The sequence below is a fragment of the Xenopus tropicalis genome, chromosome 1 (assembly GCF_000004195.4).
Source record: "Xenopus tropicalis strain Nigerian chromosome 1, UCB_Xtro_10.0, whole genome shotgun sequence".
Lineage (NCBI taxonomy): Eukaryota > Metazoa > Chordata > Amphibia > Anura > Pipidae > Xenopus > Xenopus tropicalis.
In genome coordinates this window covers 104,029,676-104,049,602 of record NC_030677.2, presented here as the reverse complement: position 1 = coordinate 104,049,602, position 19,927 = coordinate 104,029,676, and the positions used below count along the sequence as shown (strand labels likewise).

The 19,927-nt window shown below is 41.8% G+C and overlaps 1 protein-coding gene across 9 annotated transcripts in view; it reads left to right on the top strand.

Moving 5' to 3' along the window:
• The window catches only part of mast3 (microtubule associated serine/threonine kinase 3), a 101,812-nt gene extending 84,486 nt beyond the window's left edge, over positions 1–17,326 (top strand). For 7 of the 9 annotated variants that reach the window (XM_031905219.1, XM_031905206.1, XM_031905211.1 and 4 more), the window contains 8 exons: positions 3,447–3,601; positions 4,323–4,537; positions 5,130–5,330; positions 5,697–5,923; positions 6,007–6,129; positions 7,799–7,935; positions 10,556–10,737; positions 10,874–17,326. In XM_031905219.1, the coding sequence (XP_031761079.1) occupies positions 3,447–3,601; positions 4,323–4,537; positions 5,130–5,330; positions 5,697–5,923; positions 6,007–6,129; positions 7,799–7,935; positions 10,556–10,737; positions 10,874–11,871 (2,238 nt within the window). In that variant the 3' untranslated portion in view covers positions 11,872–17,326. The remainder of the gene's footprint in view (positions 1–3,446; positions 3,602–4,322; positions 4,538–5,129; positions 5,331–5,696; positions 5,924–6,006; positions 6,130–7,798; positions 7,936–10,555; positions 10,738–10,873) is intronic. The other 2 variants (XM_031905204.1, XM_012954218.2) reach the window with 1 other exon arrangement.
• Positions 17,327–19,927: the final 2,601 nt, after the last annotated feature.

Sequence of the window (19,927 nt, the reverse complement as noted above, 5' to 3'; positions counted from 1 at the left end):
CCCCCCCGCGTGCCTCCTCCTCATTCAAACAGCGGTTTCCCAACAAGGGTAAACCCACCTGGCAGGCTAAGAAGCCCCAGCACAAGCCCGCTAGCGACAAGAATTCTACTTCCTGACTACAAGGTAAAAACCTTGGAACCCTGGACCCTAGGGGGCAGGCTTCGTTTTTTTGCAAAAACTTGGGCAACACACACTTCAGATCCCTGGATCTTAAACACAATATCTTTCGGCTATCGTCTCGAGTTCCGACATGCCCCGCCTCCTCGGCATTTCTTCATGTCCAAACTTCCCTCACAAACTACCAAGAGGGAGGCCTTCTTGGCAATCGTCCACTCCCTTCTAAACACGGGGGTCATCGTCCCGGTTCCTCCGGCCCAACGTTTTCACGGGTTTTATTCAAATCTCTTTATAGTCCCCAAGAAGGACGGGTCTTACCGCCCCGTGTTAGATCTCAAGAGACTGAACAAACAGATTTCCTATCAGCGCTTCAAAATGGAATCACTTCGTTCGGTGATCCGAGCCATGGAACCGGGGGAATATCTGGCATCCTTGGATATCAAGGATGCCTACCTCCACGTTCCGGTGTTCCCTCAACACCACCAGTTCCTCAGATTCGCTTACCAGAATCAGCACTTCCAATTTGTTGCTCTGCCCTTCGGCCTTACGTCCGCACCACGGGTGTTCACAAAAATTATGGCCATTATGGCAGCATTTCTCCGTGTCCGTGGTGTGTCTATAACACCATATTTGGACGACCTCCTCATCAAGGCTCGTTCCAAGGATCTGGCGGAACAGCACCTGCACTTAACAACTCAGTGCCTCCAAGAATTCGGCTGGACGATCAACTTCCAGAAGTCCTCCCTTCTTCCCAGCCAGAACATGGTCTTCCTGGGATTGAAATTCGACACTTGTCAACAGAAAGTGTTTCTCCCGGAGGACAAACAACAGAAGCTGCGTTCCTCCATAATGCGCCTCAAGACTTCACAGTATCCCACGGTTCAGACGTGCATGAGAGTCCTCGGTCTGATGGTCTCAGCCATAGAGGCAGTTCCGTTTGCCCAATTTCACCTCCGCCCACTTCAGGCAACAATTCTCACACGTTGGCACAGAACCTCCCTACACCAGAGAATATTCCTCTCAACGGGAATCAAGAGGTCATTAAATTGGTGGCTGAACCCCAACCGCCTATCGCAGGGTCGAATGTTCACGGAGCCTTCCTGGCAGATTGTCACGACGGACGCCAGTCTCCTGGGTTGGGGAGCAACCTTCCAAGGGAGGTCAGTCCAGGGCTGGTGGTCCCCAGAGGAAGCTCTTCTCCCGATCAATCTCTTAGAGATAAGAGCAATTCGCCTAGCGCTACAGTCGTGGCAGTCTCTGCTACAACACAAACCAGTACGCATCCAAACAGACAACGCCACCGCCGTAGCCTACATCAACCGCCAGGGAGGCACACGGAGCAGGGCAGCAAACAAGGAAGTAGCTCCCATTCTGCACTGGGCAGAGAACAACGTCCTTCAGCTCTCCGCCATTCACATTCCCGGTGTAGACAACTGGGAGGCGGATTACCTCAGCAGGCACCGGGTGGATCCCGGGGAGTGGGAATTGCACCAAGAAGCCTTCCAGCTGTTGGTTCGCAGATGGGGAGAACCCCAAATCGATCTAATGGCCACCAGGCACAACCGCAAAGTTCCCAGGTTCTTTGCACGATATCGAGACCCTCTAGCAGAAGGGATAGACGCCATGACTATGCCATGGCACTTTCGCCTAGCTTACATCTTCCCGCCCCTACCGATGCTCCCCCGAGTACTCAAAAAGATTCGCAAAGAAGAGGCCAGGGTCATAGTAGTCGCCCCACGCTGGCCCCGGAGGTCCTGGTATTCAGACCTCCTAAGCCTATCCCTGGAGGCTCCGGTACCGCTCCCTCCAAGGGACGATCTCCTTTCCCAGGGTCCCATCCGCCATCAGAACCCTCATCTCTTCGCGTTAATGGGATGGCTCTTGAAGCCTCAATCTTAAGAAAAAAGGGCCTGTCAGAAGAAGTAATCTTGACCATGCTAAAGGCACGTAAGCCATCAACATCCAAGGCTTACCACAGGACATGGGATTGCTACCACTCTTGGTGCGACCAAAAAGACCTTGATTTCATGGAACTCAGTATCCCAACAATTCTTGAATTCTTGCAAGCCGGGCTGACCAAGGGACTTCGCCTCGGTTCCCTGAAGGCACAAGTGTCGGCTCTTTCCATTCTGTTCCAGCAACGCTTGGCCCTACAGGAAGACGTACGTACTTTCCTCCAAGGGGTTTCGCGAGTGGTCCCGCCATTCCGACACCCAATTCCCCCATGGGACCTTAATCTGGTACTTAGGGCTCTCCTCGAGCCTCCCTTCGAACCACTGGAATCGGTAGATCTCCATTTCCTCACGTGGAAGACCGTATTCCTGGTAGCCATAGCCTCCGTTCGGCGGGTTTCAGAACTGAGTGCATTGTCATGTTCGCCACCCTTCCTGATTTTCCAGGAAGACAGAGCGGTACTACGTACGGTACCCAGTTTCCTTCCCAAGGTGGTATCCTCATTTCACATCAATGCGGAGATTATTCTTCCCTCCTTCTGCAATAATCCTCAGAACGAAAAAGAATCAAAGCTCCACTGCCTAGACGTGGTGAGAGCCTTGAAGACTTATACTTCGCGTACCAAACCATTTAGAAAAACAGAGTCCCTGTTTGTACTCCCCTCAGGCTCTAGAAAAGGGCTCTCGGCTACCAAAACCACAATAGCCCGTTGGATCAAAGAGGCGGTTAGGCGGTCTTACCTGGCACATAAGAAGACGCCACCCTTACGGTTACGGGCTCACTCTACCAGAGCATTAGGAGCCTCTTGGGCTCATAGAAATTTTGCATCAGCTGACCAGATCTGCAAAGCGGCTACCTGGTCCTCCTTACACACCTTTACACGGTTTTATCAATTCAATACTTACCTTTCCGCGGAGGCGGCCTTAGGCCGAAAAATCCTCCAAGCGGTAGTTTCTTAAGGAGTTCCTCCCTCCCTTATTCGGGGCATCTTTGGTATGTCCCCACCGTTCCTGTGTCCCCCTTGGACGTGAGAGAAAGGGAGATTTATGTACTTACGGTTAAATCCTTTTCTCTCCAGTCCTAAAGGGGGACACAGGACTTCCCCCCCGGAACTCTTGGGGTTCAATTTCAGCTGTACATGTAGCATAAGTTCAATGGAGTTATGTTCCTGTTTGAGTTTGTTATTAACTGAAGGCTGTGCGCTGAGCAAGGGGGGATAAAGGGAGAAGGAGTGGCTACAATTCTTACGTCACCACTGTGTCCTGCCTCCTGGTGGGAGGGGCCCTTTACCCCACCGTTCCTGTGTCCCCCTTTAGGACTGGAGAGAAAAGGATTTAACCGTAAGTACATAAATCTCCCTTTTTGTTTGTTTTTAGGTATATAGCAGTTCTGAGCATTTAGCAACACAGCTCAATCTGAGTTTCTCTTCCACTGAACGAAGTCACAGTGATGAAAAGGAGGAGCACAGTGACAGGTGGGAGAGGACTCTGTCTATTGAGGAAGAAAAGAATCGACTAGGCCCTGAAAACAGGTTAGAGAGAAATGTTTTGCATTGTTTTTAAATCACATGGCATTAAATATCACAGTCATGAAAGATATTTACATATATAGTATAGTAGGTGTGTCTGAGAGGAGATAAGAAAGTTGAGAGCAATGGCATAGCTTTTATTCTCTGATTTTACTGAAATGTCCACTTCCCCATTATCTTACACACCAAGTGGAGCCCTTGTTGGGCACAGATGCTGTAGTAAGTGAGCTCTTAGTGACAACAAACTGTTTCGTTGCTTGATGCTCCCGGTATGGTTTTGAATAATGTCAGGGAGTTCACACCTAAGTGAAGTTTGCAGATAAGAATCCATATATGAATGTCTCTTCGGTGAACCAGAAACCTGTAGAGCGGCAGTGGGCTTTGCCAAATTCCTGTCCTGGGTCATTGTTACTGACAGCGGGTCAGTAAAAGGTAAGAAATATAAATTTTGGGTTAGGTTAGTGTGTTTTTATGCATTTTGGGACACATGAAGAGCAGTTGCACTAGTGCAGTAGCCCAGTGTACAGCTGGTGAAGGCTTGTAATCCAAAAGTAATTTTTCATTGCGATGCAACACCTTATTTATTTTTTTCTACAAATCACACTGAATAATTAAGCAAAATCAATGCTTATATGCTCATGTTATAGCTCTTTGCTAATATAAAATGGAGATTTTCATAAATACAACAATTGCAAAGTGCATTCTTATGTTTCCTGTGGAGCAGGTTAAGGTCCTGGACATCATCTGGTTCGTCCCATCATTCCTGGCTAAGTGAAAGAAGTGCCAGCCCTAATGTTCTGACCAGCACCTGCAGTCTGGATACCATGCCCAAGTTTGCTTTTTCCTCTGAAGAGGAGTCTTCTGATCACAAACCTGAAAGACCAACTTTTACTTTAGGTGAAATGAAAGGGACTCCTCCAAAACCTACTTCTCTCTGTGGTACGGTACTTTATGCTACTGATCTTTTTTTTTTTTTTTTTTTTTATTCTTTATGGTTTTATTACATTTGTTCTGCATCTCTCTAGTCTGAAATATACACAATCAGACAACATTTAAAATTTTAGGATAGAGAAGAGCAAAGCAGGAATACTTCAAAGAACAGCTGCAAATTGTCAAATGTAATGTCTACCTCTTACTAAAATAGTATCTAAAATAAATTCCCTTTTAGGGCAGTGGCACACAGGGAGATTAGTCGCCCGCAACAAATCTTCATTACCTCAGGGCGACTAATCTCCCTGTGTGCCACTGCCCTTATTCTTCTTGGGGAAATACTTACAAATGAAGTGTGTAAGAGTGTGTGAAGAGTGTTGTGTGACCCCAAATCATACAAGCAACATAAAATGCAGTTTTCCATACAAACAGCTACTAATAAAATAAAGTAAGAGTTGCCAAACAATACAGCTGTGCTAGACATTTAAGCCCCTATAGAAAACTAGCTACAGTATAATGTACACATACTGCACATGAAGTAAAATATTCTTTTGGGGGCTAGGCTAGAATGTATGAAATAATTCCTCTCCTTGTTTCTCAGCAGACATTGTCAGTCTTAGCAGAACCCGCCTACGGAGCAACAGCACTGGAGCCAAGAACTCCACTCCTCGCCCTCTGGAAGCGGGTGTTACCCGCCGGCTGCGTGGGCAGAGAGATACACCTGAAAAACACAGTTCTTCCACAGGGAGCCGGGTCCCCAAATCTGCATCTGTCTCTGCCCTGTCTCTAATAATAACAGCAGGTAAGTCTCTAGTGTCATGTATTGACACAAGTTCTATTTTGTTAAGTTCAGACTAGTATAGTAACAAAGGGAAATTGACTGGAAATGAAGAATGTGCCACATATTATTAATTTTATACCCTGTTTGTATAGGTCTTGCATAGTTTATTATTTTATGTCAGTGACAGTGGGGTATAGCCGGTACCACTACGATGCAGGACACAACTGCCTACACCTAATTTTATGTGTTAGGGTTTTCTTTTGCAACTTGGGGGTCACAAGAACTTTGGGGCAACTGCACCTCTTTTCAGTAAGCAGGGCATAGGTGTTTCACAGTTCTGCACAACAAATTAGAAAGTTTCAGTGGTTTCATTTTTTTTTTCTACAGATGATTTTGGCAGTGGATCACTTGCAAGTCCTATTTCCCCTCGTTCTCTCTCATCTAATCCATCCTCAAGGGACTCCTCACCCAGCCGTGAGTCTACAGTTGCAGTATCTAGCTTACGCCCACCCATCATAATCCACAGCTCAGGAAAAAAGTATGGCTTTACCCTACGAGCCATAAGAGTCTACATGGGAGAGAGTGATGTTTATACTGTACACCATATGGTTTGGGTAAGTAATATAATCTTCGAGTCAGGAAGAATATTTTATATTTTGCCTGCGGGTAACTAAAAAGTGCTTTCTGTTTTTTCCAGAGCATAGAAGATGGAAGTCCAGCCCATGAGGCAGGCCTTAGAGCTGGTGACCTTATCACACATGTGAATGGCGAGTCTGTTCTTGGGCTTGTGCACATGGATGTAGTTGAGCTGCTGTTAAAGGTGTGTAATAATTGCTAATCACGTATTAGATCTCTCGTATTTGCAGTTTAATATGCACATCAATTGTATTTTACTTTATCTGCTTTTTTTTTCCTTCAAAGATGTTGTAGCCCTACTATTTAGATAATAAATAATACCCAGTTCCAATCATGGTTTTGTTGTAAAATTGGGTTCTAAAGGTCAGGACCCAAAATAGTGTTGGCATGATCCCCTTTAATATAGTGAGGTATAATGCTACAATATTTAGGAGTGCATATCGGTTATTTCATTTTTAGCCACTAAAAATTGATAAAGCAATATTTATAGTGTAATTCTGAATTTTGGTATGCTCCACTCTGTATGTATGTATGTATGTATGTGTATTATTTATTTATTTGTATATGTATATATGTGTATATATATATATATATATCAAACTCAACAGTAGAAAGCACTCACAGCTACAGCATCAATCAAATCAGTGATTTATTTCAGCATACCATCTACGCGTTTCGATCACCACAGGATCGTCATCAGGATGACAATCCTGTGGTGATCGAAACGCGTAGATGGTATGCTGAAATAAATCACTGACTTGATTGATGCTGTAGCTGTGAGTGCTTTCTACTGTTGAGTTTGATGCATTATTTTTGTCAGCACCCAGCCTGTGCCCGATACTGGTGAGTGCCGATTCTTTGCAAGACTATATATATAATAAGTGTTGGGTTTGTTGCACTGGAAAGGCTTTCCACTTGCGTGCATTAAGTCAAACATTTCCCCTGGCAGGTAGGAGCAGATTAGTGGAGCCTCTGATGTGACATTAGCCTAAACTATTTTGACTTGTTCAACCTTCAATGCATATAATATTAGGGATTGTCTTTCATTGTATTGAATTTTTACAATATAATTGTATTGTTAGTGGGACAAGAACTTGCAGTGAGGCTGAATTGCTTTCTGGGCAAATACTGGTTATTTTAAAGGACATGTAAAGCCTACATTTGCCTGCATTGTATATCAGTTGGGCATGTCTCCCCCACCCAAATGGCATCATTTGTACTGCATATATCCCCTCTGTTTGCTAGCACCATCACATTTTCCTAAAGCAAATAGCAGCTTTCACCTGGTGGCCATTTTTCTTCTGATACATAATCAGTTACATTTAAATCTGCAAACAGCACACACATACTTATTCAGCATACATTTCATCAAGAATACAGGCTCACACAGGCACAACTGTCTTTGATAAAAGTTCTGCTTTGTTTGAGCTGAGCTCAGGAGAGGAGGTTAGGAGAAAAAAATTGAAGCAGAGCTAGAGCTGAGTTTCTATGGGAACCAGCAATGCCATTTCTTTACTGGCTGCTAGACTGGGGGCGTGTTTAGTAATCTGAGCTTAGAACAACTGAGCATGTCTGGCAAGCCAGGAATCAAAGCAAATTCCCAAGGGGGGGGCGAGTGGGTTACAGGAGGAGAAGGAAATCTAAGTGATTAAGGAGATGCTGCAGCCTTACTATTAACCTCTGGTCAACCAATGTAAGATTCCAAAGAGGCTGTTCACTGACCAGATTTGTGTGTGGGGTTTACATGTCCTTTAAGCAAACTCTTCTTAGAAATATTTTTATGTTATTCACTGTGTAGTAAACTTAGAAGGCAAGGTGCTATTTCTAACCCGTATTTCTCTTCTTTCTGAAAGAGTGGCAGCAAAGTCTCCTTAAGGACAACCCCCCTGGAAAACACCTCTATAAAGATTGGGCCAGCTAGGAAAAACAGTTGCAAGGGCCGCATGGCAAGGAGGACAAAAAAGAGCAGAAAACGGGAGAGCCAAGACAGGTGCAAAGGGGTTTTTGGGATGGGAGGGAGAATGGGGATAGATTAAAAAAGAAACCAGAAAATATGCTGGCATTGGCTGCCAGTTACTTTACAGTGAGCACTGCTTGTAGTTCCTTGTACCCCATTGGGCTGTCTGAATATAACATCACTATGTCCGCATGGCTGAATAAAAACATTTGCATGCAGTGGGTATAGTTTGGGGAAAATCCCTTCATCAGAAAGTAGCATCACATTACAGTTGAGCATTGGCATGTTATATGCAGGGCTGTGGAGTCGGAGTCAATTTTGGGTACCTGGAGTCGGAGTCTGCAAAAAATGAACAGACTCTGACTCCTACTAAATTTAAATGGGAATAAAAAAAAAAATAAAGCAAGTTTAAATGTCCCAATTCACAAATTAATTACTTCTCTGCTATATGAATAAAGCCCAATGCACGCAGTGCATAAACGAACACGTTGAGTGACCATGAAGCATGCTTTTCATTGACTGTATGAATGTATAAAATACATTAGCATATTAAAAACAGAGGAGTCGGAGTCGGAAGTATCAGAAACTTAGGAGTCGGAGAATTTACCTACCGACTCCACAGCCCTGGTTATATGAGCATTCAGAAACCAGGCATTAGCAAAGCAGTTATGCATTAGGAGACACATTTGGTTATGTCCCACAATAGCTTTTGTGCTACTCACCATTATGTTTTCTCCTCCAGTCTTGAGTGACACAGGACATCTGTTTCCTAAAAACATAGCTCTTGATATTATAAGCTCAGATGCAGGTATGTTTAAAGGAGAAAGAAAGGTAAAAACTCAGTAAGCTTTATCAGAAAGGTTTATGTAAATACAGCCATAAGCACTCACAGAAATGCTGCACTGACTTCTCTGTCAAGAGATTTCTTGTGTCTGTAATTCATGTGCCAGAAACACGCAGCTCTCTGCTTTCTCCCCTCTCCTGCTCCCCCCTCCCTCAAGAATGCTAAGGACTCACTCCCGTCCCCCCCCCTTAGGAATGTGGATCTGAGCCAATCAGCAGAAAGTTGACTCATAGTCTTACAAACTGAGCATGTATACTTGTGTGTAAAAAGTGGAGTTAAACACTACCAGTGATGTTGCTCATAGCAGCCAATCAGATGCTTTGCTTTGTTTTTCTAACTGTTGAAACCTAATTGCTGATTGGTTGCCCTGGGCAACATCACCAGTAATGCTTCACTCCACTTTTTACACAGCACGATAAATATACCCCTTGGTCTCGGTGCAGGCATGAGGCATTATGGGAACTTTCTTTACACAGCTCAGCATTTTTTTTCTTCCTGTTTGGCTTCTGATCATCTGAACAGGTGAAATATGGGGAGAGTTAAGGGCACTATTGAGACAACTGAAGGTATGCCTGCAGCTTGGGATTAACTCTTTATTAGCCTTTCCTTCTCCTTTAAAATAATTTGTTCCTAATGGTTCTGTTCTTCTAATCTTTTGTTTACTTCAGCTGAAGCTGTACAGTGCAAAGGAGTAGAGCTGAGTAGGGAGGATGTCCACAAATTACTGAGCAAAATTTTTTTTTTAAAAAAATCCTGGGTATATCCTGGACTTTGTGGGTTTGCTCTATGCTTCATGGGCCAATGAGGTTTAGATTGCATCTTCAGTTGCAAGGTCGTGTAGTCTAAAGACCATTGTTATAGGAGGGTTTGCATAGCTGGCTTTTTCTCCACTTCTGTTATATTGTTACATAGATTTAACTTTAACTATAACTCATAATAAATATTTTTTTTTTTTTGTTTTTTGTTTAACAACTTCTGATTGTTCCACTGTAGACTTTTTTCCGTGTGTCCTATTTTAAGATCCTTTTGCTTAATATTTGTTTATTTTGCTAAGGGATTTTTCTAGGGATGCACCAAATCCAGGATGTAGTTCAGGACTGGTCAAGGATTCGGCCTTTTTTGGCAGCATTCGGATCTGACTAAATTCAAGTGCCTGGCCGAACCGAATCCTTAAAATGACGTGACTTTTGGTCATGTGAACATGAAAGTAAAAGTGCGCTTCTCTTTAACCATTCAGTAGCCCAATTTGCATATGCAGATTAGGGTTTGAATTGGGTTCGGCTGAACCCAAAATAGTGGATTCGGTGCATCCGTAGATTTTACTGTGGCTAAACTCATGAGTAGATTGCTGCTAAACAGGTAAAGCTTCATAGGGGGGAAGCTGCTGATTCAACTACTAAATTTTTGCCTCCTGAATGTGTCACCAAGTGACTACAGAGGAGAAGATGTAACATTCAGTAAACCTTATTGTTTCTAATATAGTAATATAGGGTACTGATTAAATGGCAGAATGTGCTGTGCTTTTCTTATCCAAGCCAACAGCCTAAAAAATTATATTTCCTCCCGTACTGAAGTTTAATTGAGATTAATTCAGACATTGCTTGTAGGGGCATACAAGCTCATTGGTGGAGGACCACATCAGCCTATAAATACAGTCCACAGCAGACTGCTCTGCTTGAGAAATATAATGATTGTTCGGCCAAGAACAGAATATTCAAATGATCACTGACTGTAGCTACCAGAGTTTTATATGTGTGTTGCTATGTGATTCCAGACACTAGTAGCTAACTGTGTATTTGTTTTTTACAGGAAGCGCTCTTTGTTTAAGAAAATTTCCAAGCAGTCCACAGTGCTACAGACCAGTAGAAGCTTCTCATCTGGGCTTCACCAATCTCTGTCTTCCAGTGAGAGCCTTCCAGCTTCTCCCACTCATAGTTTGTCTCCAGGTCCCACCACTCCAAGTCGTAGCCCTGCCCCTGATGCAGCTGGTGGTAAGTGTTGAAATGTGCTTTTGCTTACAAGCAAGCTATAGAATCTTAAAAAAGTTTTGTGGAACCTTATCATATATGTATATACATAACTTGTGGTGGATGATATGGTAATACCCAATATATGTTTTTGTCTCAGATGCTGCTTCACCACAGAGTACTTCACCCTGCTCCAGCACACCAAGCTCACCTGCAGGACACATCCGACCAAGCTCCCTTCAGTGCCTAACCCCCAAACTCAGTGGACAGCGCTACAAAGTTGGGCGCAGGAAATCTACCAGCAGCATCCCACCTTCCCCATTGGCTTGCACACCTTCACCGGTTCCACAGGCACCCTCATCTCCTCAACGCTCTCCTTCCCCACTATTACCTAGTCATCCAAGGAGTGGACATTGTGGCCTCCAGGGCAAGACGTTATCACCACCAACCATCGTAAGACAAAGTGCTCGAAATCGAGCAACTGATGCACCCAGGTCACCTTTACTAAAGAGAGTGCAGTCTGTAGAAAAGATGGCAGCATTTTTGTCCAGTGGGCGTAAGGCAAGCCCAGTTGATATCCAGCACTGGGAGGACACAGTGGATATGTTAGAGGGTATGTCAGAATCCAGGACCAGGGATTGGAGCTCAGAGAAACATGAGCGTGACCCAGAGGTGGTGGTAATGAGAAGGCTTAATCTTTCAGAGAGACGGGACTCCTTCAAGAAGCAAGAAGCTGTGCAAGAAGTTAGTTTTGATGAACCAGACACAGGAGCTGGAGAAGTGGCACCTGACAACAAGAAAATAGGGAGCTGCTCAAGTTTGTGGGAAAGATTGCCCCACCAAACTTCCTGGATACAAGCACGGACGGGGATATCAACATCTGTGACAACACAGCAAGAGGCTTCATGTCGCCTTGTGCCACAAATAGCTGTACAGACCTCTGAGAGTGATGAGCAAGAAAAGAGCCAAGGAGTCTGGGAGTGCCAAGGATTTTACCCCTTACAGTTGTCAGGCAAGGACAACTGCCCCCTTGTAACATGGCTGTCAGAACCCACGGCTGCCAGTTCAGATAGGAACCTGCCTGAATCTGGAAAAGTTAGTGAGTGCCAGGCTCCCTTTGCTTTATCATCCAAACGTGACTCGAAAAAAACTAGCTGAGCCTTAACTGTAACAAATCCTAATGAAGGAACGCACGATGTGTGTGAAAGACAAGTCCAAGGAGGGGAATCTGGCACAATAGCAAATATTGTGCCAATCAACACCCTAATGAGTATGTAGAGACCAAATACCCCCCCCCCCCCCCCCATTTTATGATGATTTGCCACTGGGCTTTTCAGTGTTTGTTACTGAGCATGTGGCTTTTTAGACCAACAGGCTATAGTTTCCCCCACTAGTACCACTAACACCCAGCAAATTCCCCATCATTATTGCTGCTAACATTAGTGGATGGTGGAAAGAAGAGACCAGTCCTTAGAAAAATGAGTTCATTTTTTGTCCCTCTCTTTGTGCCCCCCCTTTTTCCCCCCATTCATTTAATGAAGGATGTGTTTTAAACTTTAGTTTCCTGGAATGCTGCCATTTGGAAGAATTACATTTGGATGCTTCCAAAATCTCTCATAATCTCTGGCAAGAAGTACCCAAAGCTGCCTTCACAAAAAAAGGAAGAAAAAGACAGATGGACAGAGAGATGTTTGTATATATAAGAACCCTTTTTTAACGTATTTATTCATTCTTTTGTAACGAGCGAAAAAGATAATTGGTAATTTTATTATATCTTCATGTTTGTTGTAGTATTTTTCATGCATACTTCAATAAGTGTACACCCTTTTAACAGAAGAAAGACACCCTTTTTTAAATCTTTTAATGTTCATAAGTGACATACATTCCTGTGCTCTGCAAGTGATGGGTGTGCAGTAAATGAATCCGTTATTCAGCTTGTATGACTAATTAATCAATGATCTTTAACATTCTAAGCATAAAACTGTCAGCAAAGTCACCTTAAGTATAACTCTCTGGCACACTACAGTACAGTCACCATCTTCAGATTATTCAAGGAAAAATGTGTTTGCTCTGGAATATTTGTAGGCAGCCATTGCTGTGGCTGAATAAATCACTTTTTCTAAATTTGTTACAAGCATACTATAATTTCCTTTGCAAGCAATTTTATCAGGCTAGATATAAAATCTTACCTACATATTTTTTGTACATAGAAACTTTTCACACGGTTTTTTAGAATCTTTATCTGCATATTTGAATTCCATCCCAAGCCACTTTTATATATAAACAGCTGGAGTAACACTCTACAGTAAATAATAAAACAAGAAATGTAATGCATCCGAATATAAGTAATAATAAGTGAAAAGAAAGATTCTGACATATTGGCTTGAAGGATTGTAGAATTTTGGAGGGGAGTTAAATTTAAATGGCGACCTGCAGATTTGTTATTAGTTGTATAACAGTTTGGTGAGAATGTTGGGGGGTCAACAGCTCTTTCTAGTATCCATCGTTTGTAATGCCTGTGCTTAAATCACCAGTAACACCAAAAATTGAAACAAACTTTAGAGTTTATATCTGTATATAATCATTGGCAGGTCACCCCCAGCTAATAATAAAGTTACAGATATAGGAAATTATTCATGTATCAGTCATTCATCCACAATTCGAAGAATATCTTACCTTAAGGGCAATAACACATGGGTAGATTTGTCGCCCATGTTTAAAATTTGCTACTGCGGGAGGCAAATCTCCCTGAATATGCCTTGCCCTTCGCTCACATTGAAATTGCAAAAGTAAATTACATTCGGCCTAATCAAAGGAAAATGTGAAAGCAGGCATCTCCCCCAATTAAGCTGAATTGCAAAAGACCTTCAGGCAGGGTTTACCAGTAAGAGAATTTTCCCCAAATATCACCTTATCTGTTCTTGGGCTAAGCACCATCCCCAAACTACTGCTTTAACATCCTACTACAGTTTGGTGACCTCTGGTGTAGAGAGACATTGATGAGAGAGACATTGATGACATTTGATGCCTGTTGATCAGCAATTCAATTCCAAAAGCATTGTATTGTAAAAGAATATTTATCTGCTGTTTGAAAAATGGTTCTTGCAGCACTGAATGTCATCCTCCACATTTAAAAAAAACAATTTATATAAATGGCAAAAGAGCTTCTAAAGCAAAAATACAATTTTTTTACAAGAAAAGGTTAGTACTGTCTATATTTTATGTAAATATATATATATATAAAGCCCTTTACAATGTTTGGTGTTACTGGCCCTTTAAGATACTGAGAAATGTATGTAAATTATTTCTTACATGAAAAATGCAATGTGGGTGGTTTTTTTTTTTTAATTGAATTTACTTTACTTCATGACTTCATCAGTTTTCCAATGTTCATTGTATTTACTGGTGGAATACTGTAGGAATAACAACTCGATGTGCGTTAAAATGTTAAACTTGCTGGTACAGAAATTGCATTACAGATTCTTGAGGGCTTAAGGAGATTTAGAAAAGGGTATTTTTACATATTAGTCTCCAATTTGTATTCTGGTGGGGGTAGGTTTAATTTTTCTTAGTATATTTATGCATTATTTTGTAAAGGATTTAATATGTGGACTGCGACAAAATCCTTTATGGAGGTGCAATGAAATGAATGGCTTTCATCTTTTGCTACTTTTAACAGGGTAATACTCATTTTTGGATTTTGGGGGTTGGTGACAAACCCAGAAGTTGAGATGTAAAAAAAAAAAACAAACTGGGTCTGAGTGTGTACTATTCCCTATACAGTATTAGAGTTCTCCTATCATTTTTTCTCATTTTCTGTGTAAATAAATGACGGTTGTGTTTACTGCTTTATTTTCCATAGAATTTACAGTCAACCTCTTTGTGACAGAGCTTTTCCCTAGTACCAGTATGTATCATATTTCATGCAAACATTATATTATTAAATCAGCTTGTATGTCGAGGAGGCTTTTTTAACTACCAATCCCTTTTCATACAGTGTTTTGTTTTCTTGAGTAACACAAAGCCTCTCTAAACTTGCAGCAACCTTGCACTAGTAGGGCAAAATGGGATTGCCACTATTTTCAGGCTAGCACCACTTGTGTACTTGTTTCCCAAATTGAAACTGTATAGAATTGCCAAGGAATATGATTTTTTTGTTTTTATTTTTTTTTTCATTGGTCTTAAGATGAATTTTGCATTTCCTTAAAGAAAACTAACCATTTCGTAGCAGCAATGTTTTCAATAGGTATTCACATTAAATATGCAAAAATATAACAGATTCCTTGTTATAGAAATCAGAAAGTGGTTTTCTGTTCTCCTGTTTGCAAACTGCTGTCTTTCTATAATTTGGCTTAATGGCTGGTTTTCTGACCCCTAAAAACTGTGACTGTTTTCAGAGTATCCAAATTAGGTGGGCAAGATAGAAGAACCTTTCAAATAGATCTTTCTGTGCAGCTGCCTGGATGCTCCTGTGCTTTACTATCAAGGCACATTAAATATTCCCACATTATATAGATTGCTAGTGATATTATTTGCCAGGCTTTGAAGGAATTGTATAGTTAAACTAGAAAGGCAGTGCTTCAACTGTTCATTTGAAAGGTCATGCTCCAGTTCTACCTGCATCTTATTGCTTTTCAGTTGTTCCCACCCCAAAACTAATCTTTGCACAATATCATTCTAAGCAGCTTTCCAATATACATTTGTTACAAATTTTCATTAGTTTTAAAGTTATTTGTGACTGCATTTGCAGCCTGTTTGTTTACATTCTCTGCACTCCTGACTCTGACTCCTGAATCAATGTTTCAAGCCAGCTGATTAAAGCTAAAAGACCTGGAGACCTGACTGGTTTTAAGAGTCAAACTTAGAGAACACAAAGCGATGAACAAACACAGCTTTAAACTGCCTTTACAGATAACTTCAAAGCCATTCTTAATGAATGAATATTTGAAAGTTGCTTTCATTATGCAAAAAGGCTGTTCACAAAGCAGAACATGAAGTTGGGAGAAGCCTGAAGGCCATTTACATGGCTACAGAAATAGACAATACTGATAATTGTCTCTATGTGTGTTTTAGCAGCGGTAACTCTCAGTATTGTCTATGGCAGGGTATTGTCTGAAGTAGCTATGAAAAGTAGCTGCTACTAAGTAGCTCTGTGTGTCTTCACCCTAAAGCTGGCCATACACGTGGCGATCTGACGATGTTTCGTGCAACCATCGGTCGGTGGTGTTACTATTAAGAGTCTGGTTTTCTGTAGTCAGTACAGTTCTGAATTTCAAGAAAGGTGACTGATGCAACACAATATTGCAATAACTGCTACAATATTCTGAAACCAACTTTGCAAATCTTTTAGCAATCATTAGGGAAACATTGTCAGCAGTTTGCAAAACAACAGTCATTGTTATAAGTACAGATAAACATCATTTGTTTGTTTGAGCTGGCTCTTTTGTGAAGGAAGCAGTGGAGGTAAGGGAACATAATTTAAAACAGAGCAGTAAGGGGCTTATTTATTATGCTGTGTAAAACGCAATTTGCCAAAACAACTTGTAGAAAGCTTTGTAAAATAATTGGCAATTTTTATCAAGGTGTATTTTATGTTATGCCGTTTGAACGACAAAGTTATGCTGCTTCAGACCTTGTGTAAGTAAGTTCCAGAGGAACTAAGAAAAAATTTATTAAAAAATTACCCCATTTTTTTTCCACTGTGAAGTCTGCTGAATTTTATCACCGCTTTTTACGCTGCATAATAAATCTGCCCCTGAATCTCTCCAAGTATCCAACATACTTTAGATAGCCCATGGACCAGCACTGGACATCATCCATTTTACAAATGCCTATTAGTGCTGTTTGGGAAGCTCTGCCTGTAACATTCCCTGGCATGTGCTTTAGCTGGCATACTTAGCAGAACGGCAGCCATAAGGGGACCATTACATGAATTAAAATTCCATATCTTACCCCAGCCTTAGGAATGTAAAGGTGTGGCAGAAAGCTCCTACTCTAAAGGGACCAGAAAATCACAATAGTGTAGCAACATCGTAAGGTAACCTGTTTAATAAAACCTGTAATCATTTTTTTTTAGCTACAAAAATATTTTGGCTGTAGTATAACGAATATATTGTTTGCCAAGCATGGCTTACATAGCAAAGGGACATGTATCACTGCTCTGCGTGATACGCGAGCAAGAATTTGAAATAAAACTTTCTCCGTTCGTAAACTATTATACCTAATAGATTCTAGTAATACGTAGGGCTATAATAATACATGTTTCTGTGACTACAGTATTCCCAGCTTGAAGACAGCAGTTTGTGTGCAGGGAACAGTTTGTATATTTGTTTTTTATAAAATGGTCATGTATGATGCTTAAAAATGAAGGATTTTTTTTTTTGCACGTTTGCAAGTCTTACTGCATCATAAATGTTTACAAAGGCATGGGTTGTTTTTAAATTTTTTATGCTGTATGCTGCAAAAAAGCTTTCCAAATTCTGTGCAGAAGTTTTTAAATCTGTATTTCTATTTAACTGGTGCTGCGTTTTGTATTTCCAGTCAAAACGTGTCAGTGAGGTGGGTTCACTGCTTGTACAAAAATCTGTTTATAAATATGCAACTGTGACCAATATTGCAAGTGTTTGTGTTTCATTTACGACGGGTGCTGTGTGAATTACATAATCACTATATATGTGGCATGATTAGGATATTCCATACATGAATCTCTCATGGTTAGTTTTTCCTATTATATTAAATGCATACCTTGAATACTATAGTGCCTAAAATATAAAACATGATAATGGAAGTGGTTCAATATGAGAATTCCTGAAACTGCTTTGCAGGCTTAGTACAGCCTGTATCTTTCATACAGAAGTCATTGCACACTAACTCATTCACTGGTAATGTGACCTTTTCCTTTTAAAAGTCCTTGTGTTGGACTGCCATAACTTTCTCATCTTTGGGTCTATGGTTCATGGAGCATTTTAAAAAACACATTTGTGTTGGTTTGGTTCTGTCTCTGCATGTGTAATATTTACGTGAAAATGGGACGTTTAAGGGCTCTGGCACACGGGGAGATTAGTCGCCCACGACAAATCTCCCTGTTCGCGGGCGACTAATCTCCCCGAGTTGCCATCCGAGAGCCATCAGTTGCCATCCCACCGGTGAACATGTAAGTCGCCGGTGGGATGGCACACACGGCGGCGTGATTTCGGCAAATCGCCGAAAAATGCCTTGCGAGGCAACTTTGGCGATTTGCCGAAATCACCTGCGCAGCGTGTACTATCCCACCGGCGACTTACATGTTCGCCGGTGGGATGGTAGTTCGGGGAGATTAGTCGCCCGTGACAAGGGAGATTTGTCGCGGGCGACTAATCTCCCCGTGTGCCAGAGCTTTAAAGCACCCATATATATAAGGATTGGATAAGAAGTATTAAAGGAACAGTAACACCAAAAAAACAAGTGTATAAAAATAATTACAATATAATATATTGTTGCCCTGCACTGGTAAAAGTTGTGTGTTTGCCTCAGAAAGACTACTGTAGTTAATATAAACAAAGCTACTGTGTAGCCATGGGGGCAGCCATTCAAGCTGGGAAAAAAAAAAGAAAAGGCACAGGTTACCTAGTCATACAACAGATAAAATCGCATTATATTCTACAGCGCTTATCTGCTATGTAACCTGTGCCTTTTCTCCTTTTTTCCAGCTTTAATGGCTGCCCCCATGGCTACACAGCAGCTTATTATATAAACTAAAGTAGGGTTTCTGTAGCAAACACACCAGTTGTACCAGTGCAGGGCAACAATATATTATGTTGTAATTATTTTTATACACTTTTGTTTTTCGGTGTTACTGTTCCTTTAAGCCAGTAATCCCCAACCAGTGGTCCCCAACACCTTGGATGTTGCTCTCAGTGCCCCCAAACCAGGCAGTTATTTTTGAATTCCTGACTTGGTGGCAAGTTTTGGTTGAATAAAAAAAGATTTACTACCAAATAAAGCCTCCTTTAAGCTTTCCACTCCAAGTCTTTTTACATTTGACTGTGGCTCATGAAAAAGAAAGGATGGGGACCCCTGCTTTAAGGTGTACCCAGCTGAAGGAGTCTACTGGCAAAGCCACCTTCTGTTTCTTCATATCCTCACTGAATGTTGTCACTTCCACACATACAAATACACACAAATTTGTGCCATAACCAGACATGCACAGATTGTATTCATTAGCCACAAATACATACCAGTAAGCACTCTGATGATCTAAAACGGTGCTGTCCAACGTCTGTTGTTCTGAGGGCTGCATTTCTCTAGAATATATAGTAGAGGGCCACTAATGGAAGCCAGTTGTTATCACAAGACCATGCCCACATTAATGGTGGTAGCGCAGCAAAAACCCAACTGGTTGGTGCTTACTGCAGGGACATCAACCATCATATATATGTGAAAGAATTATATTAGGTCATTAAGACACACCCTTAAATCCATATGCCTCCTCCTCCCCTGTGCATAGCAAGGCAACCCCCAGCACATAATTACACGCCTTAGGGGCCATTTAATGGCTATTTCCAACTACTAACCACCTCCTACAGGCAGCATAGGACAGGCAGAGTATGGCACACACAGGCAGGGCAGGGTAGGGCAGGTAGATTATGGCACACACAGGCAGTATAGGGCAGACAGAGCATGGATCACACAGGCAGCATAGGGCAGGCAGAGTATGGCACACACAGGTAGTACTCTGCCTGCCCTATGCTGCCTGTGTGATCCATGCTCTGTCTGCCCTATACTGCCTGTGTGTGCCATGCTCTGTCTGCCCTATGCTGCCTGTGTGTGTCATACACAGTACATACAGTGACTCAATGCTAGCACTGTTCCTACAGCCTGAGTCTGAGGTGTGAACAGTACAGGGGAATTAAAGCCTGAATCTGAGGTGTGAACAATGCAGGGGGCCAATTAATCTCAGTACTGATACCATTTAAAGTTTACACAAAGGTAAGCCATAAAAGCAGCCAGACAGGTGGGGGGTGCGCCAGTTGGACAGCACTGATCTAAAATACTTCAGACCCTTGCAAAATGTGGACCAAATTCAGAGAATTAATGGGGCAAAATGATTACTTCATATTTATAAAAAGTAATGACTGTTCAGAAAATTCTCCATCTCTGTTTACATACAGTATAAGCTGTTTCAGGTCTTATCATGGCTTTTATAGAGCTGCTGATGTTCCACTGTACTATGTCC